The sequence below is a fragment of the Carcharhinus amblyrhynchos genome, chromosome 2, assembly GCF_965287045.1.
Source record: "Carcharhinus amblyrhynchos chromosome 2, sCarAmb.v2.hapA, whole genome shotgun sequence".
NCBI classification, from domain to species: domain Eukaryota; kingdom Metazoa; phylum Chordata; class Chondrichthyes; order Carcharhiniformes; family Carcharhinidae; genus Carcharhinus; species Carcharhinus amblyrhynchos.
This window is the reverse complement of record NC_137325.1, coordinates 65062788-65089720: the sequence shown is the minus strand read 5'-3', so window position 1 is coordinate 65089720 and position 26933 is coordinate 65062788. Positions and strand designations below refer to the sequence as shown.

At 41.5% G+C, this 26933-nt stretch overlaps 1 protein-coding gene across 1 annotated transcript; it reads right to left on the bottom strand.

Annotated features, from left to right (window-relative positions):
• tomm7 (translocase of outer mitochondrial membrane 7 homolog (yeast)) lies at positions 1-26931 on the bottom strand. The gene is made up of 3 exons (XM_080216330.1): positions 26765-26931; positions 11100-11148; positions 1-661 (listed from the first exon to the last, which is right to left on the bottom strand). Exons 1-3 carry the CDS (start codon positions 26865-26867, stop codon positions 646-648), a joined length of 168 nt encoding a protein of 55 aa, XP_080072456.1. The 5' UTR covers positions 26868-26931; the 3' UTR covers positions 1-645.
• Positions 26932-26933: the final 2 nt, after the last annotated feature.

Sequence of the window (26933 nt, the reverse complement as noted above, 5' to 3'; positions counted from 1 at the left end):
TTGTTTAGAAAAGTCTTCTGTTTAATTAGTTGCGCAGGAACAATGAATTTATTGTTGACACAATGCAGACTATTTAAATTGACAAATTTCCATTTCACATTTCCATTGCAACTGTAAAATCTCAAAGCAAAATTTACAATATGCATCTTGCACTTGAAAATTACAACACTTTCAAGTAAAGTGTATGCAGGAATTAGAACACTCCAGTAATTACATTTGTTATCTTAAGAAAAACTTAAAACTTAGTTAGTTAGATTCTTCACTGTATGCAGGGTTGTACTGTGAAGCTTCACATTTTCAAGAAGTGCTCACTTAGCTTTTAAACCAAGGAAACTGACAAATACATGTAGCAAATTTCATCCAGCCATTTTTAGACAAATAAGTTTCTCTTTTAATTTGTTTCTTCCTAGTGAAAAGTTTTATTTGCAATATAAACTGAAAAGTACCAGCCACAAAAATTCAGTTAATTTTAAAGGATAACACGATAGTCTGTAATTTCTCTGCTGGAAACTCTATTGCTGTAGATTGGTAAAGTCATGAACACAGGCACTGAACCTGCCAACTGCAATGGTCTGTTCTTCTTAATTTTCTCACAAATGGTGCTTCCAGTCAAAATGGAAATATAGATCTTCTGCTGTACTGTTCTCATCCCCACAGCAAACTACAAGTTAAAAATATAGGTAATTAATTCACAACAATTCTGATTGTTTCATTCATAATTTACCTAAATTAACTCATGTAAAAAAACGAGCAGGGTCACTGATTAAAGGAAAATATATTCAGGTGTGCCACAGCCTCCACTTATTATTACCTTGTGTCGTAATAACACAGCCTTGAAGGACTGGGGTCTGCATAGTCAGGGACAAATAGCCAATGGATAGCAAATTGAATCAGAGTCCCTATAGTGCAGGAGGCCATCCGGCCCATCAAGTCTGCACAGACCACAATCCCACCCAGCCCCTATCCCCATGGCCCCACGCATTTACGCTGCTAATCCCCTTGACATTATGGGGCAATTTAGCCTGGCCAATCAACCTAACCCACAGATCTGTGGACTGTGGAAGGAAACCGGAGCACTTGGAGGAAACTCATGCAGGCACGAGGAGAATGTGCAAATTCCACAGTCACCCAAGCTTGGAATTGAACCCTGGTGCTAACCATTATTCCACCGTGCTGCCCAATTGGCTTAAGAAATATGGAAAACAGGAAATAAGTGTAAAGGGTACTTTTAGGTTGGAAGGAATTTTAAAGCAGTATGCCATAAGGTTAATTACAGGGACTACTACTATTTATAATTAGCATTAATGGTTTGGACTCGGGAATGGGTAACACAATATGAAAAGGCTGTATAGCTAACAGAAGAAGAATTAAACATAAAACAACATTAGAAAACTTGCACACTTGGCAGTTGTGGCAGATAAATGGGAGGTGATGTACTTGGGCAGAAAAATAGAAACATCATCTGTACCTGAAAATAAGCAACTTAAATGGATGGAAAAACAAAGGAGTCAAAAGGCATTAGGTGACCAAATCACTAAAAACTTTGTTGCAGTTCAGCAAAGCAATTAAAAAATGCTAAGAAAGCACTTGGATTTACTCAGTTAGTTACAGAATTTGAAAGTATTGAAGTTACATTAAACTGACATAGGAACATTGTTCAGGTAGCCCTTTCAAGTAGTGCACATTTCTCTTCTCCAAAAAGGACACCAAAGCATGGAGAAATTACAAAAAAGACATACAAGGATGGTACCAGAGCTGAGATTCCAACAATTAGGAAAGATTAAACAGGTAGGCGCTTCTTCTTTCAGAAAATGAAGCTATGGAAAATGACCTGATAAGAGATTAAAATTATAGTTGGGTTGAACAAGGTAGATAGGAAAGAAAATGTTCACACTTATGGGTGAATCCAAAACTAGGTATCATAAATACAAGATAGCTATTAATAAATTCAATAGAAAGGTATGGAGGAGTTGACTTATTTGAATGTAGAACCGTTTACCACAAAGTGATTGGGGGAAATGGTTTAAGATACTTTCAAAAGGAAACTAGACAAGTGCATATGAGAAAGGAGAATGAAATGACATGAATGACAAAAAGAAAATAGGAATGGGAGGAGTGAAGTATGAACACCAGATCAGACTTGGACCAAATAGCTGTATATTTTATACAATTTTATGTAAATGTCTCTAATTGGTAATAAAATGTGATTTTAAAAAAAGGGAAAATATCTTAAAAAAAGCATTAAATAAAGTTTCCTTCAAGTATTTTAAATCCATTTACAAATGGTAAGAAATGATGTTTGTTCATTTAAATCCAAAGAAATTTCTATTTAATGGGGTAGAGAGAGAGAAACTATTTCCTCTGGTGGGAGCGTTCAGGACAAGGTGGCATAATTTCAAAATTAAAGCTGGGCCATTCAGGGTGATGTCAGGACATGCTTCTTCACACAAAGGATAGTAGAAATTTGGAACATTTGCCCCTAAGAAGCTGTTGAGGGCAGGCCAATCAAAAAATTCAAACCTGAAACTGATAATATGCTTACCAAATAAAAATCTTAAGGCATATGAAACCAAGATAAATAAATGAAATTGAGACACAGCTCAGCCTTGATCTAACCGAACAGCACAGGCCTGAGGAACTGAATAGCCTATTCTTCAGTTCACTACTAAAACTAAAGTAATTTAGTCACTCTTGGCTGCAATTGCTTAAGCCCACTATGTTTAATTTCAAATCAGCTTGTCATGACTGTCAGTTGCACATTCATCATTTCCACAGAATAATCAGCACATCAAAAGATAACAACAATAAACTCTTTTCCCTGGGATGGGGCTGTAGGACAGGCATGGTCGTGGGAAGACAAATTTCAATATCCAGTGCAATCTGTTCAAGCTGTACAATGTGAAAAATCAAAGCAGAATTTGAAAAGGTCACAGAACAATTGTCACTTTGTCCATTGACACTTACATTGTATGGCATAGGACACACAACTGACTGGAAATCAACTAGTAACTGCAGATTCAAAGAAAAATTATCCATTGGTGAAACTAAACATCTACTTTGCTAACTGTTAATTAGATACAGTAGTTTTGTAAATCTAAAACATATTCAGATTGTAGCATTTTTTTCCTATCCTTGCGCAACCTGCATATTCATACCAACCCCCAAGACAGGTGAGAGATCTACCCCCAAATGTCTTCAAAACACCCCAAAATCTGTTCAGGGAGACTGTCCCTTTGTCGTTATTACATAGGAGTACATTTAAGTTCAGCTCTATGGCTCCAATGATCTCTTGTGTGGACAATGCAATGTGGGAAATTACAAGAATAAACTTCCATTGTGCCATCAGAGAGAAAACAGGGCATTTGTGCTCTGCTGCACCTGTGCCACTTATTAGTTAAACAAATTATGATTTTTTAAAAAAAAATCACAACAGCTTCTATTTTCCCAAAGTGATTCCAGTTTCCGACCAATTAAATAAAAATCAGTGAATCAAATTAGTCAATTTTTTTTATCTGGGATTGCAGAATCTCATTTATTTCCCCTGAAAATGCCTGCTCTTGATAATTAAGCTCAATGGGTTAGTCACTGGATAGGTCAATTATACTGAGTTAACAAATGTTCTGAGGTTAATTTTAACCAGTGCTTGGTAAATGGTATTTTACAATGTCATCAGTTTTTCTATGAAAGCTTCATATCAGTGATTTTGAATATAATACATTCCTATGTAATATAGTTAAAATATTTTGAAGACTTGATGATTGGCCTTTTTTTTGAGATGTTAACTGATCCTTAAAGTTTACACTTGGAGATTTTGGATAACTGGAATGTTTAAGTTATTTAATTTGCAGTCATCATGTAAAACTAAACAATGCTACTTTTGGAAATGTACTGTCAAAATCTGCATAATGTTGGTACTCATATTAGTAACAAAATAAATAAAAACAAAGTGCTAGAAAAACTCAGTTAGCCTGGTAGCAATCTTGGAGAAAGAAACAGAGTAACCATTTCAAGACCAACGTGACTCTTCTTCAGGACTGAGAAGACGTAAATATGTCATGGATTTCATGGTGTCGAAAGAGGGAGTGGAAGGAAGGCAGAAGATTAGGAAGAATAAAAAGGTTAGGGATAGGTCAGAGAGCAGAGGAGATTAAATAACATGTTTTCATGTTTTTACTTTGAGAGTTTTCCTTTATTCTGCCATTAACACTTACTTTGGACCAATGCTTTGTTTCTTCAATATAAACCATGACCATTCCCTTTGCCTTTTGTTCTATAACACCATCATTTAATCTCTCCTGCCCTCTGACCTATCCCTGACCGTCCCCCTTCTTCAACAGCATAAAGTCCATCACAGAATTACATTTCTTCAAAATGTTAGAATCCGTCATCAAGGAGGAAATAGCGAGGCATCTTGTGGGGAATTGCTTGATAGAGCAGACGCAGCACGGTTTCGTTAAGGGGAAGTCGTGTCTGACAAATTTATTGGAGTTCTATGAGGATGTGTCTAGGGCGGTGGATAGAGGAGAGCCGGTGGATGTGGTCTTTTTTGATTTTCAGAAGGCGTTTGACAAGGTGCCTCACAAGAGGTTATTGCAGAAGGTAAGGGGGCATGGAGTTGGGGGTAGGGTGTTAGCGTGGATAGAGGATTGGTTGTCAAATAGGAGACAGAGTGGGGGTTAATGGGTGCTATTCGGATTGGTGGTTGGTGACTAGTGGAGTGCCCCAGGGGTCGGTGCTGGGGCCTCAGCTATTTACCATTTATATAGATGATCTGGAGGAGGGAACCGAGTGTAGGGTGTCGAAATTTGCTGATGACACCAAGATTGGTGGAATGGCAAATTGCGCGGAGGGTGTGGAGAGTCTGCAGAAGGATCTAGATAGGCTGGGCGAATGGGCCAGGAAATGGCAAATGGAATTTAATGTTGGCAAGTGTGAGGTGGTCCACTTTGGCAGGAATAATGGTAGGAAGGACTATTACTTACGGGGCGAAAAACTGCAGCAGGCGACGGTGCAGAGGGACCTCGGGGTCCTTGTGCATGAGTCGCAAAAACCCAGCCTGCAAGTGCAGCAGGTGGTCAGGAAGGCTAATGGGATGCTGGCCTTCATAGCGAGGAGGATTGAATATAAAAGTAGGGAGGTCTTGCTGCAGCTGTATAGGGCATTGGTGAGGCCACAGCTGGAGTACTGTGTGCAGTTTTGGTCGCCGTACTTACGCAAGGATATTTTGGCCTTGGAGGGAGTGCAGAGGTGGTTTACTAGGCTGATACCGGAGTTGAGGGGGTTGAGCTATGAGGAGAGGCTGAATAAACTAGGCTTGTACTCGTTAGAGTTTAGAAGAATGAGGGGAGATCTCATTGAGACGTATAAGATGATGAATGGGATGGATAGGATAGAGATGGAGAGGCTCTTCCCGCTCAAAGGACAGTAGGACTAGGGGGCACAGCCTCAAGATAAAGGGGGGGGGCGGTTTAGAATGGAGTTGAGGAGGAACTTCTTCACTCAAAGGGTGGTGAATCTCTGGAATTCTCTGCCCGTTGAGGTGGTGGAGGCTGCCTCGCTAAATATTCTTAAGACGCGGGTTGATAGGTTTTTGATAAGCAAGGGGATTAAGGGTTATGGGGAGAGGGCGGGAATGTGGAACTGAGACACGACAGATCAGCCATGATCTTACTGAATGGCGGGGCAGGCTCGAAGGGCTAGATGGCCCACTCCTGCTCCTATTTCTTATGTTATGTTCTTATGGATTCAACATTAATTCTTTCCCTCACTCTACAGGATCAGCCAGAACTGCTGAGTTTCTCCAGACTTTTACTTGAGTCCAGATTTCCAGCATCCTTAGTACTTTGCTTTTGTTTAAGTAACATAATACTTGGCACTTCTTGATTAAGATGCCTCGGGTGCTCAAAACTGCAGCATAATCTATAAATGTTACTGTTGGCAGCTCCAGGGAATTGTTTTGCTTAAAAAAATTGGTTCAATCTTCAGCAAAAATCCCCTAACAGGCATTACTTTATTACGGTAATACCAGTAGGGTTTCTTATAAAAATAGATATTTAAAGTGGTAAAAGTGAAGTGTCGTCTCTTTTTACTATTTCCCTACTTTGTCCCATTTCACAAAACATTTTTATACTGTCATAACATGCAAACACTATCTCGTTTAACACTCCTTCAGCATTTTTTAACATTATTAAAATTTGCTTCCATTTATTAAATCGCCATTCTGAGTGTGATCAAATTTGTCATAAAATGATGTTCATTTGGATGAATACAGGCTTACAGCCAAATTTTCCACCAACTAAGTTTCAGGACACAGGATAATCATGGATAGGGACTCACCAAAATTAACATAATCAAACTAACAATAATGAAAAAACAATAACACTAAACAGCGACAAGTTCCTGAGAACAATAACCTCCATCCCAGGATTTTAAAAAAGCTGTTAAAAACATTGGAAAATTATAGTTAGGGCATTATAAAGTTCAATTGATTTGGGAATCACTTCTTTAGATTGAAAAATTGCACATGACATTGAAGAAAGGTTTCAGAGGATAAGTAGGGAAGTATAGGCCAGCTAGCCTGTTGTTGAGAAATAACTAGTTTATAATTAATGATAGGATGATTGAACACCTTGAAAATTTTCAGCTGATCAGAGTTACCCAGCATGGATTTGTAAAGGGTGTATTGCGCCTGATGAAGCTGATTTAATTTTTTGGGATCTTATTGAGTGCTGATCAAACCAACTACTTTGTCGGGATGTCAAATTTCTTGAGCGCTTTGGAAGCTATTCTTATCCAGGAAAGTGGAAAACATTCTCATTCCTGACCTATATTTTGTTGAGGCTGCCAGGCTTTGAAGAGTCTACGATTAATTGTTCGCCACAGAATTCCAGCCTCTGATCTGCTCTTGTAACCACAGTATTTATATAGCTGGTCCAGTGAAACTTTGGGTCAACAGTAATCTCAGGATGTTGATAATGGTGATGCTACTGAACATCATGGGGAGATTCGCCCTGTTTGGTGTTGGTCACTGCCTGGCACTTAAGTGGCTTATATGCAACTTCCCCCTTATCAGTCCAAGCCTGAATGCTTTCCAGATTTTCGTCCATACAAACATGAACTGCTTTTGTATCTGAGGAGTCACAAATGGTACTGAACACTAATCATCAGCAAACATCCCCACTTTTGACCTTATAATGGAGAAGGTCATTGATGAGCAGCTGAAGATGTAAAGTATATTTATTAGTCACAAGTAGGCTTACATTAACACTGCAATGAAGTCACTGTGAAAATCCCCTAGTTGCCACACTCCAGCACCTGTTCGGGTACACTGAGGGAGAATTTAGCATGGCCAAAGCACCTAACCACCTAAGGATAGGCCGAGGACACTCCCAAGGAACTCCTGCAACAATGTCCTGAGAATGAGATGACTGGCCCTCAACAACCATCTTCGTTTTTGCTATGTATGTCTCCAACTGGTGGAAAGTTTCCCCGATACCCATTCACTTCAATTTTTCTAGAACCCCTAATGCCAAACACAGTCAAACGTTGCCTTGTTGTCAAGGGATGTCTCTCTCACATCTCTAGAATTTTGGGAGTGAGAGGTTGAGGGCAGAGGGTGATAGATGGGCTCTTTCAATCTATTCTTTGGATAATAATAAAACTGACATTTTCCACACCTGAGCACGTTCCTAAACAATTTATTTGATTAGACAATTGGGACATCAATGCTATCTGCAGCTAAAATATCATGTTTCCTTTGCAAAACACATGACATTAACAGGCTCACACAATGAGCATTTATTGGCAACTTAATTTCAATACAGGTAAGTGTCAAGTGGAGCACATTTGTAGGAAATAATGAGGAGGCCACATACTACTTGAACAATGAGTCTAAATCAGGTACAGGCAAAAAAGAATTTTGGAGTAAAGAAGCACATTGCGCTGAAGGTAGTGACGCATGTTCAGAAAGTCATTTAAAAAACAAACCAACCAAGTGCAGGAGGGTATTTCTGGAGGCATAGCAATGAAAAGTAGAAACTTTATGTTTAATTCATATCAAACATTAGTTGCACCAGGCTGCACAGTTTTGGTTTACGATAAAAAGGACACTACATAGACTTTGAAAGTGTAAAACAAATTCACAAGGATTACCAGATTTAAGAGGATATCAGTTCAAAAACTACTTAATTACTCTTTTCTCTGTAAAGCTGAGAGTGGAGGGGCAGTTGTCACCTATTGGTAGTCTAATGAAAAGGCCTGGTAAAACAGACAAGAACTTTTGAACAGAAATGAACAAGGAACAGTACAGCACAGGAACAGACCCTTCAGCCCTCCAAGCCCACGCCAATCACACTGGCCTATTTAGACCAACCGCCTGTATCCCTCTATTCCCCATTTGTTCATGTGAATGTCCAGGTAAGTCTAAAATGTTGCTAAGATGTCTGCCTCAACCATCTCACTTTTCAGTGCATTCCAGGCCCTCACCACTGTGCAAAAACAAACTTCCCCTGCACACCTCCACCGAACCTTACCTTGAACTTGAGACCTTGTAATTGTCATTTCTACCCTGGGAGAAAGCTTTCAACTGTTCATCTTATCTATGCCCCTCATAATTTTCTAAACTTCTTTCAGGTCGCCCCCGGCTGCCTCCTTTCCAGAGAGAATAATCCTAGTTTATTCAATCTCTTCTCAGCCAGTATCTTCCATACGAGGCAACATCCTAGTAAACCTTTTCTGTACTCTCTCCAAAGCTTCCACATCCTTCTTGTAGTATGGTGACCAGAATTGGGCACAGTATCCCAAATGTGGCCCAACCAACATTTTATATAACTGTATCATAATTTGCCAACTTTTATACTCTATGCCCTGTCCAATGAAGACAAGCATACCATATGCTTTCTTCACCACCTTTTCTACCTGTGCTTCCACTTTGGAGGATTTGTAGATCTGCAAGCCCAGATGTGTGTCTATGCTTCTGGTAGAGGTTTACAGCACGGAAACAGGTCCTTCAGCCCAATTTGTCCATGCTGCCCATTTTTTTTTAAACCCCTAAGTTAATCCCAATTGCTCACATTTGGCCCATATCCCTCTATACCCATTGTACCCATGTAACTATCTAAATGCTTTTTAAAAGATAAAATTGTACCTGCCTCTACTACCTGTGGCAGTTTGTTCCAGACACTGTCCACCCTCTGTGTAAAAAAACTGCCCCTCTGGACACTTTTGTATCTCTCTCCTCTCACTTTAAACCGTGCCCTCTAGTTTTAGGCTCCCCTACCTTTGGAGATTTTTTAATACATCAAACAAATTTTTAAAGGTATGTCAGTTTACAATCTGCTTGTAATGCAAGTATGTGTCAGTTATCTCCAGCCAATGCAAGACTTTAGTTGTCAAAGAATCTTGTTTTTTCAAACAAATCACTATGTTGGACCAGTTGTGTCACATAATGCATTCAATGCAAGTTGAACAGCAGTATTTACCAATATTAAATGCAAAATGGAATCTAAGTCTTACGCCATACTTTATAATTACACAAAAAAACCCAATCACACTACTAACTCCTGTTTCTCTGGAGTCTCAAAACCACTTACTTGGATGCAATGATTTAAAGAACACCATGATGTGTCTCAACTGCCACCCAACAGCAGAAACTACAACCAGGCTACAAAATTTCTTTCACATTCGTTTTTATTTTGATTACACAAAGTAAAATTCAGATGCATTTTCTCAGAGCAGCACAATGGTATGGTGGTTAGCATTGCCGCCCCACAGTGTCAGGAGCCCGGGCCCAATTCCCAGCCCAGGCCCCTGTCTGTGTGGAGTTTGCATGTTCTTCCCATGTCTGCGTAGACCCCCTCCGGGCACTCCGATCTTCTCCCACAGTTGAATTGCATCTACCAAAATGCATCAACATGCATTTGTCCAGATTAAATTCCATCTGCCATTTCTCTGCCCAATTTCCAGCCTATCATGCTGCATTCTCTGACAATCTTCATCCCTATCTGCAACTCCAGCAATCTTAATATCATCCGCAAACTTGCTAATCAGACCAGCTACATTTTCACTTGCCAGGTAGGCTAAACTAATAGCCATAAATATAAGACAGTCACAAATAAATCCTATAGGGAATGCAGAAGAAGCGTCTTTACCCAAAGAATGGTAAGAATGTGGAATGTGCTACAAGGAGTAGCTAAGACAGATAGTATAGATGCATTTAAAAGGGAGCTAGATAAACATAAGGGAGGAAGGAATAAAGCAGTATGCTGCTTGGAATTGAAGAGGAGTGAGAGGGAGCTTATGTGGAGCATTAATGTCAGCATCAAGCAACTGAGCCAAATAGCATGAGCTGCAGAATTGATGCATTAGCAGTTTGTAAACACACTGGCAAGTGTGTTAAAATTAATCAGTGGCTGCAAAAACTGGCAGTTGTGTCCATTATACAAATTACAGTAATTCTTTCAGACTTGAGACTTAAGTACTTGAGCCTAAACTTTCCATCTGCAGTTCCTTCCAAACAAGAAAAAGGTGAGATTGAAAAATCAATGCAAGAAGTGCAGATATTAAATGACATTTTACCACTCCAAAGCATAAAAACATCAAAATTATGCCTTTCATTGAAAATAAGCGTATTCCTTTATACAAAATAATCCCAACTGTGCACAGTCTATCTTTTCATGTGGCTGTGCACAAACAGTAACTTAAATGGGCTGAATTATGCTCAGCCTGCACAGGAACTTAAAGTTAATGTCTATTTATTAGTCACAAGTAGGCTCACATTAACATTGCAATGAAGTTCCCATGTCGCCACACTCTGGCGCCTGTTTGGGTACATCGAGGGAGAATTTAACATGGCCAATGCACCAAACCAGCACGTCTTTCAGATTGAGAGAAAAACAGAAGCACCTGGAGGAAACCCACGCAGACACAGGGAGAACGTGCAGACTCCCACACGGTGACCCAAGTCAGGAATTGAACACGGGTCCCTGGCGCTGTGAGGCAGCAGTGCTAACCGTTGTGTCACCATGCCATCCTGGGCAGCTGCAAGGCTTACAGGGAAGGGTACATTTTATCAAGTGACTATTGCAATTTCTGATATCTACCTTAGAAGGTTGGGTTCCGGCATGCCTGGGTCTCCGCCTCTCCTAAAACCTGCAGGAAAATAAAATAAATATTTATGGCAAATCCAAATAACTAAGTAAGCACATCCATAGTTTAAACTTACTACCCCAAAGTATAGCAAAACTTCACATTTCATCAGTCAAAAAAGACCAATGCATAGCAAAGACACACTAAGTACTATATTTTATACACTAGCAAACAAACTTGCAGTAATTAACTGCTGAACAGTTCCTCATAAACCAGACGAAGCATAATACCAAAATGTTAAATTACACTGATGGAAAAAACAAGAAAGCTGCCAAATATATCTGAAACAGAGTACATTACTTCCATGATTTCTGTCACACTGAACCCTATAAAACAGAAGGTGACTATGTTAACACATTCTCTCTTCAGCTCTAGATTATATTTGCCTACTTAATACCTTGAAATCTCCTCGCTTCAATAGTCAGGTCCTGTACAAAATGATCAATCTTTGTGGAAACATATCTGCAACATAAAGCTGCCTGTGCTTCTGCAGAAAAATATCATTCTCACTCAGAGGTCACAGTAAAGCATGGGAAATGGAAGAATTCAAGCTTGGAGTTCTCTTTTGAAGCTGGGGCAAAAATATAATGCTCCTGTAGAATTACAAAAGCTTTATTTAGCATCTGATAATGCTATAACACAAGGATGTACATGATTACATAGAATAAAGAGCACAAAACAGACCATTCAGCCCCATCAGTCCATAATTGTATTTATGCTTGATTTTACCTGGCTCAGCTTACTTTCTGCTGAAACCAGGTAAAGATGGCAGGTTTCCTTCCCTAAAGGACATGAGTGAACTGGATGCATTTTTATGACAATCGAGAATGGTTTCATAGACTTTTAATTCCAGACTTGTACTAAATTCAAATTTCACCATCTGCCACAGTGGGATTTGAACCCAGGTCCCCACGGCATTATACCAGATCTTTGGATTATTAGTCCAGTGACAATACCACAATTATAGAACACCTATAATGCAGAAAGAGGCCATCTGGTCCACTGAGTCTGCACCAACTCTCCGAAACTGTATCCCACCCAGGCCTTCCCCTCTGCTCTATCCCCGCAACCCTATACAGTTACCAATGCCAATCCACCCAACTTGCATATCTCTGGACACCAAGGGGCAATTTAACACAGCCAATCGACCAAATCTGCACATCTTTTAGATTGTGGGGCACCTGTAGGAAATCAGCACAGCGACAGGGAGAACACAGTATCCCCCACACAGATAGTCACCTGAGGCCAGAACTGTATGTGGATCCCTGGCACTGTGAGGCAGCAGTGTTAATCACTGTTACCACTTCCCCAGATTATGCTCTCCCTTCAGGTATCATCTGCAAATTTTGAAATTGTTTTTGATTCCAGAGTCTAAATCACCATTATAAATTGTGAACAATAGTGGCCTGGCACTGATTCTTGCAGATCACTACTTTCCATCTTCTGTCATACTCTCTATTCTTATTTGGAATGGCCTGTCTTAAAGTTAGTTAGTATTCTTCAACTTGGGCTCCAACTTCTAAAATCTTTAATCTTTATTAGTCCATTATATCTCTTATCAAAAATCCAAATAAATTACATCTACAGTTTTACTTTTCCTTACTCCAATACTTCTACAAAAAAAAAATTAGAAGCAGGAATAGGCCAGGTGGCCCTTCGAGCCTGCTCCACCATTCATTTTGATCACAGCTGATCACTGAATTCAAATATGCTGATCCATCCCTTCCCCCATATCCCTTGATTCTTTTAACCCCAAGGGTTATACCTAATTTCTTCTTGAAATCAGACATTTTATCCTCAACTACATTTGGTGGTAGTGAGTTCCACACATTCACCACCCTCTTGAGTGAAGAAATTTCTCCTCACCTTAGTTCTACCTTATCCTCAAACTATGACCCCTAGTTCTGGACTCCCCCACCATTGGGAACATTCTTTCTGAACCTGTCAAACCCTGTTAGAATTCTGCAAGTTTCTATGAGAACTCCTCTCACTCTTCTAAACTCAAGTGAATACAATCCTAACCAACTTGGTCCCTTCTCATATGACAGACCTGCCATCCCAGGAATCAGCCTGGTAAACCTTTGCTGTACGCCCGCTATAGAAAGGACATCCTTCCTCAGATAAGGACACCAAAACTGCACACAATATTCCAGATATGGCCTCACCAACACACTATACAATTTCAGCAAAACATTCCTATCCCTATGCTCAAATCCTCTTGTTATGAAGGCAACATATCATTTGCCTTCCTGACTGCCTGCAAGCTTGGTCATGCAAGACCTTCCCTTTTAAAATTCATGCTGACTATTCGTTATTACAGATTTACTTTTTGATGTCTTTCTATTCCCACTTCAGTAAGGATTGTAATTTTTTACCATCCATATTAAGATGGCTGATCTACAGTTCCCTGGGCATGCTTTATCTTCCTTCTTAAATACAAATAACAGCCACCTGCCACTCTTCTGCCAGTACACCTTTCTTAAATAATTATATTTTGCTTTATGCTTCTTGATAATTTAACTTCATAGTTCATTTTTGCCTCAATTAATTTTGATTTCACTTCTTTTTGCGTTTTCTCCTGCTGTCAGCGTACTTAGTTTATGTCGCTCTTCAAAGGCCTACCTCCCTACGGATGAAACAACTGATCTGCTAGAGACTCTCTTTAGTTATAATCGCTAAATTTGAACTATGCAATAAAACTGCCAAAAGAGACAGTATAACTACATCCTTAAATGTCATCAGGAAAATACCGTAAAAATAATATACAGCATAAAATTTACCTGAAGTTAGGATATAGGTTTTTTTAAGAAAGATGCAATTTCTAATTCTCCTTTTTCTGGCTGAATTTAAAAAACAATAAACTGTAACCCTATTACAACAACAGAGAGCTACCAGCCACCCAGAATCTGCAACGTATATTCCCAAGTCAGGTGAAAGTAGAACAGACATACAAATGTCACTGAGCAGTGTACAAGGCTCATTCCTTTGTTGGCTTTCACACTACCTTGAAACTCTTCAAATGTTTCTGAGATGAGACATTGGAATTCAGTTTTTTAAAGTTTATTAATAGTGTCACAAGTAGGCTTACACTAACATGCAATGAAGTCACTGTGAAAATCCCCTAATCACCACATTCCGGTGACTGTTTGGGTGCACTGAGGGAGAATTAGCATAGGCATTGCACTTTACCAGCACATCTTTCAGACTGTGGGAGGAAACCAGAGTACCAGGAGGAAACCATACAGACAGTCACCCAAGCTGGGGTGATGAGGTGAATATTAACAGGTTCAAAATAACATCGACAGGTTCACATAGGGGATGCATGGCAGATAAGATTTAACACAGAGTGATCAAAAGAATATCAATAGGAGGAACAATCCAGAGGCCCATCAAGCCTCCTTCATTAGTCAATATGACTGTGGCTGATCTTCTGCCTCAACTCAACTTTCCTACCTGCACCCCATATCCCTTGGTTCCCCAAATGACCAAAAATCTGTCTCTCTCAATCTTAATCACATTCAATGATGCAGTATCCATATCACTCTGGAGTGGAGAATTCCAAAGATTCGCAATCCTGAGTGAAGAAATCACAGTCCTAAATGATCGGTCCCTTATCATGAGACTGTTGCCAAGTGAAACTCCAGAACCTGACTTCTCATACTGTTTATGACTCAAGGTCATAAAAGGAACTTCAAAACTTTCCTCAATGCAAGCACTGATGTAATGCCATCCAAGTAGCATCAGAAACACTTTTTCTTTCCTATTTACAGCCTCTTTACACTTGTGTAATTAGAAATTTTATTACTGTGGATGCAGTTTATCTAAACTGTCAGAAACTGTTAAGTCAACACACAAGGGTTATATTTTCTGGAATTTTGAAGAATCAGAGGCAATTTAATTAAAGCATATAATACTACAGGATTCAATAGAGTAAATATTGAAGGATATTAATCCTAACTTCGGAGTCTAGAGCTGGGAGTCAGTCTCAGAATAAGGGGAACGCCATTGAGAACTGAGTGGATGAAAAATTTCGTCACTCAACAGGTTGTGAATCTTTGGAATTTTCTAACACAAAGGGACTGTGGATGCTCAGTTTGAATATATCCAAGATAGAAATCAGTATCTCCTTTAGATACTAGGAGAATTAAGGGATATGAGGATTATATGGAAGAGGGGGTGAAGGTAGATGATCAGCCCTGACCATATTAAATGACGGAAAGGCTCAAGGGGTCAAATGGCTTACTCCCACTCCTTATCTTATGTCCGTATTAACATGGTCTCAGAAGTATAGAAATGCAGAAAAATTGCAGCACTTAAGGAGGCCATTTGGCCCATTGTTTGTATGCATGCCAAAAAAGTGGGTCTGAATCAATTTTGGATAATTTGTCACTTGCCCTTAGATCTTGTGGGCTTTTAATTTTCTGGCCAGTCTGTCATGTGGGATTTTGTCAAAAGCCTTGTTAAAATCCATGTAGACAACATGAAATGCACTACCCAGATCAACTCTCTTGTCCCCCGCCCGTCGGACACAACCTTCCCTTAATAATTGGGTTGGCTGTCTTCATTTAATCTGTCTTTCTAGTCCATGCCTAATTTATATCTCAATTTTTTCCAATAATTTGTCACCAGGTTTAGATTGACTGGTCTAATTATTCAGGCTATCGCCAGCTCCCTTTTTAAACAACAGGACAACATTTGCAGTGTTCCAGCCTTCTACCATCATGCCTGTCACCACAGAAGATCAGAAATCAATAATTAGAGCCTCCAGTGTTTCTTCCTGTGCTTCTGCCAGCAGTGTGATATTACATCTGAGCCTGGTGACCTATCCACCCCATTGCTGCTAAATCCCTTATTATTTCCTCTGTCAAAATGTTTATACTATCCATATTTCACATTTCTCTTCCTTAACTACATGAATCTATCATCCTCTTCTTTTGGGAGGACGGATGCAAAGTGTTCATCAAGGGGTATGCCTTCTGTCTCCAGGCACAAGTTACCTTTCTGGTCTCAAATCAGCCCTACTCTTGCCTTAGTTACTGCCCTGCTCTTAATACATTTATAGAAAACCTTTGGGTTTTCCATGACTTTACTTACAAATATTTTTCCACTTCCTCCCTTTGCTTTCCTAATTTGGTTTTAATTTCATGTTGCAGCTATACTTTTCTAGGCTTTCTGCAATATTGAAATCTCAGTACCTGACTCAAACTTCGCTTTTTTGCCTTCCTATACTCTGTATGCTCTTTGAAAGCCATGGTCTGGATCAAAAGATTGACTGGGAATACTGTTTCACCTGCTTATCAAATGGCAGGTCAATAGCACAGCACTTCCAATTCAGGCCCCATTGAGTATTCCCAGGTAAGGCAACAGCACAGCCAAATGCAGAGCAAACTTCCCTTTAATTTGGCAAACGTAAACAGAATCAGAATAACTGCATGGAAATAAACCCTAATGCACAAAAGTGACATGGAGTACTGTGTTCAGCTTTGGGCACCAAATCTCAGGAAAGAGATATTGGCAATGGGGAGGGCACAGTTCAAGTATGTCAAAAAGATATTAGAGCTTTAAAAAAGTTCAAAATGAAAACAATGCATAAATATGATCTGTCTCACCTTGAGATACCAAGATGATTATGGAGTGAACTAAACAAGATGTTTGAAATGATGATTGATCAGAGGGAGAAACTATTTCCTCTGGTATGGTCCTACATGGATCAGTGCTGGGCAAACTGTTGTTTGCAATTACACAATTTATATTAATGATTTTGACATTGAAATCAAACAGTTTCTAAATGATACCAAACTGGAGTAAAGGGGTGATAGTCAATGCAGAGAATGGCAGCAACTAATTTATAAACTTGAAGAATGGACATTTAATTGGCAAGTTAACTTCAAAGCATTACATTTTGGTAGAAAAAAATAGCTGGCCATTTTCTACTTGAAACTTTATAAATAGCATATAGGAACAAAGAAATCTGAAGGTGGGGAAAGAGCTATAAATACACAAATCATTAAAACAAGTCTTAAAGATTAATAAAGCCATACCAATAATAAATCAAGGATGCGAGTTTATTTTTAAATGGATAGAATTAAAAAATACAGCAATTATTCATAACTTGTATCAAATCTTGTTGAGGTCACACTTGGAGTATGATGTACAGTTATGACAGTCATTGCGTAAAAATGATAAGAGGCCCACTGAAGGTGGTGTGGGAAAAGCACAACTGTGAGGTTATACTCATCAGTAAAGACCGACGACAGTTAGTAAGATTTTGCAAGCCCAAGCTAAACGGTGGGGGTTACACGTAGTGTGACATGAATTCCCTTACAGTACGTATAATCCTCACTGTTTGGCCTGGGCTTGCAAAATTTTACTAACTGTCCTGGCTTGAGACAATTCACACCTCTTTAACCTGTGTTTATCTCTCTCTCTCATGTTGTCTGTACCTGGAAAGACTCACATTGCAAACATTACCTTGCAATTGAGTCTGTATCTACACATGCCTATTTGTGCAGCGGAGTGAGTGGGAAGCAGAGTGAGTTAATAGGGCTTAATATCAAAAAGGGCTTGAAGGAAAAAAGGCCAGGTGAGTTTGTTTGAAAAAAAACAAGGGAAAAAAAATTTTTTCATAACTACTACAGCAAGAAACAAGGAAAAAAATTTTTTCCCCATAAAAAATTACAGTGAATAATGGAGGGGCATGTGATGTGTAGTTTCTGTATGATGTGGGAACTGGCGGACCCCAGGGTCCTTCCCAGTGACCATGTCTGCAGTAAGTGCAGGTTGCTGGAGGAGCTCCAGCTCAAGGTGGATGAGCTGGCCTCTGAGCTACAGACACTGAGGCTCATCAGGGGGAGAGAGGGTGCCCCTAGACTGGCTAAATCTAAGGGTCAAAAGGGGGCTGCTGGGAGGAGGAAGGGGGGTGAGGAGCGGAGGCCTCAGCCTCTTAATCTGCATAACAGGTTTGAGGTTCTTGCTTCCAGTCTGGAAGAGGACAAGGCAGGTGAGGTTGGTGAGCAAACTGCACACGGTACAGTGATGCAGCAGGACATAGGCAAAGAGAAGGGGAAAAGGAACGTAGTAGTGATTGGAGATAGTGGGGTGAAGAGTATTGACACTGTCCTTTGTCACAATGACAAAGTGCACAGAAGGGTGTGTTGTCTGCCTGGTGCTCGGGTACAGGATGTCACAGCTGGGCTGCAGAGGAACCTGGAGTGGGAGGGTGAGAACCCGGTCGTTGTAGTACATGTGGGTGCCGGCGACGTAGGCAAAGTGCGGACTGAGGATCTGGGGAGGGAGTATGAGAAGCTGGGAATGGAATTAAAAAGTAGAACCGACAAGGTGGTCGTCTCTGGGCTACTGCCTGAACTGAGTGCAGACGGGCGTAGGGTTGACATGATAAAGGAAGTGAATGGGTGGCTCAGGGATTGGTGTGGGAGGAATGGGTTCGAATTTATGGGGCATTGGCACCAGTATTGGGGTAGGTGGGACTTGTTCGGGCGGGATGGGGTTGGTCTGAATCGTGCTGGGACCAGAGTGTTGGCGAATCGAGTAAAGAGGACTGTAGACAGGGCTTTAAACTAATTAGGGGGGGGAGGGTGCGAGGGTAGGTGACGCTACGAGGTCTAAAGTTAAGGATAGGGTACAGGTAAGGGAAGAGGCCAAGGATGTCCCAATTGGTGGCGTTACGGCAAATCGGGTCCAGGTGAAGGCTGGGATGAAAGCGCTTTATCTGAATGCACGAAGCATTCGGAATAAAGTGGATGAGCTGGTGGCGCAGATCGACACAAATGGATACGATCTGGTGGCCATTACAGAGACGTGGCTGCAAGGTGACAGGGACTGGGAGATGAATGTACAGGGCTATCAAGTGTTTAGGATTATAGGCAGGAGGAAAGAGGGGGTGGCGTAGCTCTGCTGATTAAGGATAGTATCAAGGTGGTAGCAAGGGGTGATATCGGAGCCAAAGAGCAGAACGTGGAATCGTTGTGGGTGGAGATTAGGAACAGCAAAGGGAGGAAGACGCTGGTGGGTGTCGTCTATAGGCCCCCGAATAATGATCTGGAGGTGGGGCGGGCTGTTAACACGCAAATAAGTGCGGCATGCAGGAATGGGACGGCAGTAGTTATGGGAGATTTCAATCTGCATATTGATTGGTCGACCCATGTTGGACGAGGTGGGCTCGAGGAGGAGTTCTTGGAATGCTGCCGGGATAATTTCCTTGAACAGTGTGTGTTGGAGCCGATGAGGGAGCGAGCTATCTTGGATCTGGCGCTATGTAATGAGGCGGGTAGAATTAGGGACCTTGCGGTGAAGGATCCTCTTGGAGAGAGTGATCATTGTATGGTGGAGTTTCTGTTGCAGATGGAGGAGGAGAAAGTGGGTTCCCGGACACACGTCCTTTGTTTGAATAGAGGGGAGTATGGTAGGATGACAGAAGAATTGGCGAATGTGGACTGGGGGAGTGCGTTGGAAGGTAGGTCTGCTGAGGAGCAGTGGAGGATCTTTAAGGAGATCTTTCTTGGTGCTCAGCAGAAATTTATTCCGATGGTTAAAAAGGACAGTAGGAAGAGAGGTAATAAGCCGTGGATAACGAAGGAGGTGAAGGAAAGTGTTAAATTAAAAGCGGAGGAATTTAGAGTAGCTAAGAGCAGTGGGCGAGAAGAGGATTGGGAAAGGTTTAAATGTCAACAAAGATTGACAAAGAAGTTGATAAAGGAGGGTAGGAGAAGCTATGAGGCTGGGCTAGCACTTAATATAAAAAAGGATAGCAAGAGTTTTTATAAATATATAAAAAGGAAGAGGCTGGCTAGGGTGAACGTTGGTCCTTTAGAGGATGAGAAAGGGGAGCTAGTGGTAGGGGATGGGGATATGGCTAAGGTCTTGAATAACTTTTTTGTTTCTGTCTTCACGGAGGAGGACGTGAATAATTTGCCGGGTGTTAGCGATGGAAAGGTGGTAGGAATGGAGGGTCTTAATGACATTACTGTTACTAGAGAGGTGGTGCTCGACAGACTGGAGGGGCTGATTGTGGACAAGTCCCCAGGACCAGATGGAATGCATCCGAGGGTTCTGAAAGAAATGGCGGAGGTTATAGTGGATGCCTTGGTGGTTATTTTCCAGACGTCGCTGGATTCCGGGGAAGTGCCGGAAGATTGGAAAACGGCTAATGTTACGCCGTTGTTTAAGAAGGGTGCCAGGCAAAAGGCGGGGAATTATAGGCCGGTTAGTTTAACGTCTGTGGTAGGTAAAATGTTAGAATCCGTCATTAAGGAGGAAATTGCGAGGCATCTTGAAGGGAATTGCTTGATAGGGCGGACGCAACACGGTTTCATTAAAGGGAAGTCGTGTCTGACAAATTTACTGGAGTTCTATGAGGATGTGTCTAGGGCAGTGGATAGAGGAGAGCCGGTGGATGTGGTCTTTCTGGATTTTCAGAAGGCGTTTGACAAGGTACCTCACAAGAGGCTATTGCAGAAGGTCAGGGGACATGGAGTTGGGGGTAGGGTGTTAGCGTGGATAGAGGATTGGTTGTCAAATAGGAGGCAGAGAGTGGGGGTCAATGGGTGCTATTCGGATTGGCGGTTGGTGACTAGTGGAGTGCCCCAGGGGTCGGTGCTGGGGCCTCAGCTATTTACCATTTATATAGATGATCTGGAGGAGGGAACCGAGTGCAGGGTGTCGAAATTTGCTGATGACACCAAGATTGGGGGAAAGGCAAATTGTGCGGAGGGTGTGGAGAGTCTGCAGAAGGATCTAGATAGGCTGGGCGAATGGGCCAGGAAATGGCAAATGGAATTTAATGTTGGCAAGTGTGAGGTGGTCCACTTTGGTAGGAAGAATGGTAGGAAGGACTATTACTTACGTGGCGAAAAACTGCAGCAGGCGACGGTGCAGAGGGACCTCGGGGTCCTTGTGCATGAGTCGCAAAAACCCAGCTTGCAGGTGCAGCAGGTGGTCAGGAAGGCGAATGGGATGCTGGCCTTCATAGCGAGGGGGATTGAATATAAAAGTAGGGAGGTCTTGCTGCAGCTGTATAGGGTATTGGTGAGGCCGCAGCTGGAGTACTGTGTGCAGTTTTGGGCGCCGCACCTGCGCAAGGATATTTTGGCCCTGGAGGGAGTGCAGAGGAGGTTTACTAGGCTGATACCGGAGTTGAGGGGGTTGAGCTATGAGGAGAGGCTGAATAAACTAGGCTTGTACTCGTTAGAGTTTAGAAGAATGAGGGGAGATCTCATTGAGACGTATAAGATGATGAATGGGATGGATAGGATAGAGGTGGAGAGACTCTTCCCGCTCAAAAAAGACAGTAGGACTAGGGGGCACAGCCTCAAGATAAAGGGGAGGCGGTTTAGAACGGAGTTGAGGAGGAACTTCTTCACTCAAAGGGTGGTGAATCTCTGGAATTCTCTGCCCGTTGAAGTGGTGGAGGCTGCCTCGCTAAATATTTTTAAGAAGCAGGTTGATGGGTTTTTGATAAGAGAGGGGATTAAGGGTTATGGGGAGAGGGCGGGAAAGTGGAACTGAGCCACAACAGATCAGCCATGATCTTATTGAATGGCGGGGCAGGCTCGAAGGGCTAGATGGCCTACTCCTGCTCCTATTTCTTATGTTCTTATGTTCTTAAACCCAACTTTCCACTCACTTGATGAAGGAGTCGTGTTCCAAAAGCTTGTGATATCAAATAAACCTGTTGGACTTTAATCTAAATAATGAGGGAGAAAGGAATAGAGGTTATGTTAATTGGGTAAGAGGAGAAAGAATGAGGGTGCAGACGGAGGCTCCATAAACACTGTTTGGTCTGTTCTATGCATCATCCTGACTTGGAAGTATATCCCATTCCTTCATTGTCACTGGATCAACATCCTTGCACTTCCTTTATAAAAGCACACTGGATTGCAGTGGCTCACCATCAACATCTCGAGGACAATTGTGATGCTCACATCCCATGAATGAAAACAAAGATTCACATCCATCACATTCTCAGAAATTACGCAAGCAGCACAGAATGACCCCTTCGGAACATCTCACTTCCCCTATTGCAACATGCAATTCCGTTAGTGACTAATTGGTCATGTGCAACCGAGGCGCCTAATTCTGGGAGTAAAAGAATGTGTGTAAGCCAAATCCTGTTTACAGTTTACTGTCACAGAACCCTCATAAACCTGTTTATTCTAAACGCATTTTGTTGAAGTTGTACAAGACATTAGTATGGCCACAATTTGAATACTGTATACAGTTCTGGTCACCCAATTATAGAAAAGATTTATTAAACAAGAAAGAATCCAGAAAATAGGATGCTACTGGGACTTGATGGTTTGAGTTATATGGAAGGCTGCATAGGCTGGGACTTTTCCCCTGGAGCGTAAGAGACTTAGGGATGATCTTACAGAGGTCTATAAAATAATGAGGGACACAGATCAACTAAATAGTCAACATCTTTCCCCAAGTTAGAGGAGTCTAAAATTAGAGGACATGGGTTTAAGATAAGAGGGGAGAGATACAGAAGGGTCCAAAGGGGCAATTTTTTCACAAAGAGGGTGATAAGTGTCTAGAACAAGCTGCCAGAGGTAGAAGAAGAAGTGGGTACAATTTTGTCTCTTAAAAAGCATTTAGACAGTTATATGGGTAAAATGGATATAGAGGGATGTGGGCCACACACGGGCAATTGGTACCAACTTAGTGATTTAAAAAAAAGGGCATGGACAAGTTGGGCCAAATGGCCTGTTTCCAAGCTGCAAACCTCTATGACCTCCTAAAGCATACATACACTGCACATTTTAGTAGTTTCTGCATACCCAAATTTAGTCCCTTAGCTGAAAATTCCTGAACGTACTTTAGGAATCCAAAACCATAAATTGTGAAACAGTAACATAGTTAAGCAACAGGATATTCCAATGAGGCACTATTAATCACACAAGTATTACAAAATGACACTCCAATAAATAGGTGATATCTTCTAAACAATCTAACATATGTTTAAAACATCTCATTGTCTCAGAGTTGGACCACTGTTTACTGACATACTAAATACCAAAGGCACCTGCATATGAATGTATGAAATAGAAACAGAGGTAGGCCATTTGGCCCCTCATGCCTGCTCCACCATTCAGTAAGATCATGGCTGATCTGTTTATGCTTCAGATTTCACATTCCCAACTATCCAAAACACCGTTGCCTAACAAGAATCTATCAACCTTGGCTTTAAAAATATTAAGCGACTGCACCTCTACTGCCTTGAGGCAGCTGGTTCCAAAGATGCTTAACTCTGAGAAAATAATTCTCATCTCTCCTAAAAGGGCAACCCATAATTTTAAAACAGTGCTCCCTAGTTCTGGACTCACCTACAAGAGGAAACATTCTTTCCACATCAACCTTTTCAAGTACGTTCAGGATGCTATATACCTCAATCAAGTCACCTGCCTCTCACTCTTCTAAACTCGTGGAAACAAGCCCAAACTTCATAGAATCTACAGTGCAGAATGAGGCCATTTGGCCCATTGAGCCTGCACTAATGATAATCCCACCCATGTCTTATCCCCATAATCCCAAATATTTACCCTCCTAATCCCCCCGACACTAAGCAATTTGTCATGGCCAATCCACCTAACCTGCACATCTTTGGACTACGGGAGAAAATTGGAGCACCAGAGGAAACCCACAGACTCTGCACAGTGTCCCAAGACCAGAAGTGAACCCGAGTCCCTGACGCTGTGAAGCAGTAGTGCTAACCACTGTGCCACCTAAGCTGTCCAACCTTTCCTCAAGACAATCTGTTCATTCCAGAGGCCTATTACTTTGTTCGCATACATTTACCAACAAATGTGCCACGATGTTTTTGTATTTTTGGCTAAAATCAAGAGTCAGATAAAGTGCAAGCTGTAGGTTAGAGGGTAAATATGTAGGGATATGGGGATAAGGCCTGGGTGGGATTGTGGTCAGTGCAGACTCGATGGGCTGAAGGGCCTGTTTCTGCACTGTAGGGTTCTATGTTCTATGAGATTAATTCATCCAGATTTTACCCAAACACTATGGGATTTGTGCATTGAATCCAATTGGAGCACCCTCTATAGGGGAAACAGTTGTACATCTCCTCAGTCAGACTGAAGAATCGTCAATAAGCAGAAGAGTCAAAACAGGAAGTTCCAGTTAGAATCAAGAACTTAATGTCAAATTAGAATTTCATCACTGAAATCAAAATAGGGAGAAAACCTGATGAGAAAATATTAGAAAGTTTAAAATGTTATTTCTTTGCAAAATCTTCATTCATACTTAAAATCCAAAGAAAGGCAACTCCACACTTGTAAGTAGCAATTTTCATTGTCAGAGAGCTGGTTTTAATTAAGATTAATCATAAGAACATAAGAACATAAGAAATAGGAGCAGGAGTAGGCCATCTAGCCCTTCGAGCCTGCCCCGCCATTCAATAAGATCATGGCTGATCTGTTGTGGCTCAGTTCCACTTTCCCGCCCTCTCCCCATAACCCTTAATCCCCTCTCTTATCAAGAACCCATCAACCCGCTTCTTAAAAATATTTAGCGAGGCAGCCTCCACCACTTCAACGGGCAGAGAATTCCAGAGATTCACCACCCTTTGAGTGAAGAAGTTCCTCCTCAACTCCGTTCTAAACCGCCTCCCCTTTATCTTGAGGCTGTGCCCCCTAGTCCTACTGTCTTTTTTGAGCGGGAAGAGTCTCTCCACCTCTATCCTATCCATCCCATTCATCATCTTATACGTCTCAATGAGATCTCCCCTCATTCTTCTAAACTCTAACGAGTACAAGCCTAGTTTATTCAGCCTCTCCTCATAGCTCAATCCCCTCAACTCCGGTAACAGCCTAGTAAACCTCCTCTGCACTCCCTCCAGGGCCAAAATATCCTTGTGCAGGTGCGGCGCCCAAAACTGCACACAGTACTCCAGCTGCGGCCTCACCAATGCCCTATACAGCTGCAGCAAGACCTCCCTACTTTTATATTCAATCCCCCTCGCTATGAAGGCCAGCATCCCATTCGCCTTCCTGACCACCTGCTGCACCTGCAAGCTGGGTTTTTGCGACTCATGCACAAGGACCCCGAGGTCCCTCTGCACCGTCGCCTGCTGCAGTTTTTCGCCACGTAAGTAATAGTCCTTCCTACCATTCTTCCTACCAAAGTGGACCACCTCACACTTGCCAACATTAAATTCCATTTGCCATTTCCTGGCCCATTCACCCAGCCTATCTAGATCCTTCTGCAGACTCTCCACACCCTCCGCACAATCATACCACTAACAATTCACTTGTACAATATAACCTGTTAATTGGGAATCCATAATGCTAGTACAGCAACCTCATTCTGTGTTGCATGTTTCAATGCTGAATTTCTGCAAGATATTAGTTTTTGAAGGAACAGGCTATCTTGGAGCAGCAGCATCACAATTTCTGCACTTTACCTACACAAGTCAGAAGTTTCTGTCCAATTTACACTTTTAGGAACTATGAGCACTATTACTGTTAATTCTCTAGCAAAATCCAACCCAATATATTGTTATATTTTCTGTAATAACGTTAAAGGTCATTTGACCACACAAAATGATTGCCATAGTAGGTGAACATGCACACTGATATTTAAAGCTATACTTCTTTTAAAACATCTAATATTCGAGCTAAAAAAAGGTTTTGCAGGCCATACTAAGTGTTAACATTATTTAATTGTTAAGTGTGCATTCCACTCTGAACCCACCTCCCCAGGGGATTTTCATACACTATTGCTGCGACAGTTAAAGAAACACAGCTTTTCTAATAACTTCACAAGGAATCTGCTAAAGCATTAAAGATTACAACAACTTGTATTCATTAAACTTCTTTAGAGGAAAATCCCAAGATGCTCCACAATATGCATTGAGAAAAGTGACACCAAACCAAAGAAATAAATAGTCATTTAATGGTATAGAACTTGAGTATTGCTGAAAAACGTCTTACGGCCACATCAATTTGGTATTCTTACAGACTATCCTGATGAGTGCAAGACAAAAAGATTTGACAACATGCATCCTTTTTAACAATAAAGGAGGAAATATTGAACAGGACGATGTAAAGTTTTGTCAAAATGACAGGAAAATGGAGAGGCAAAGGATTAAAAAGAGATTTCCAGAACATACGGCCCTGATGGATGAACACGCAACTGCTGGCAGTTGAGTGGAAGGTGAAAGGGTGCATAAAAGCCAGAGTTGGAGTTAAGTGAGGCTATTGTAGGTTAGAGATGGACATGGGCGAGTCCATAAATGTTTTTTTTAAAGAGTTTTAAATGGGAGGTACTGGGGGAGCCAGAGCCAGCTTGATTTGATAGAAATGATTGGCGAGCTGGACAATGCAGGATAAGACACGGGCTGAGGAGTTTTGGATAAGTTTGCAATACATGAAACATTAAAATATTCCATTGTGTAAGTGAAAAGGGCATGGCGAAGAGTTTCAGTAACAGCTGTGATGGAACGGCAGAGTGAAAGATGTGGATTTTTCTGAAGGATGGGGAATCAGTCAGCCCACGATGCCTGACTGTGGACACGGTGCATTCACTCTGCAGCCAGAATGTCCAAGCACATGCCCCACCCTTCCTCCCTCCCGCTCCCACCACCCACACTGACCCAGGTACAGGATGGTCGGGATGAATCCCCAGCGGATGGCGAACTGTCCGCAGCGGAACACCTGCTGCAGCCGCTGTTTGGTCTCTTTACTCATTTTGACCATCGTTGACCAGACCTCGCCACACAATGCTGGTACCAGGAAATGCGTCACCGGAAACAGAATCACTTC

Excerpts from the sequence above, each read along its gene's own strand:
- tomm7 (XM_080216330.1), bottom strand. The coding sequence starts at position 26,867 with ATGGTCAAAATGAGTAAAGAGACCAAACAGCGGCTGCAGCAGGTGTTC. Across the intron at positions 11,149-26,764 it reads CCCGACCATCCTGTACCTGG|GTTTTAGGAGAGGCGGAGAC; the intron begins GTCAGTGTGGGT and ends ATTTTCCTGCAG.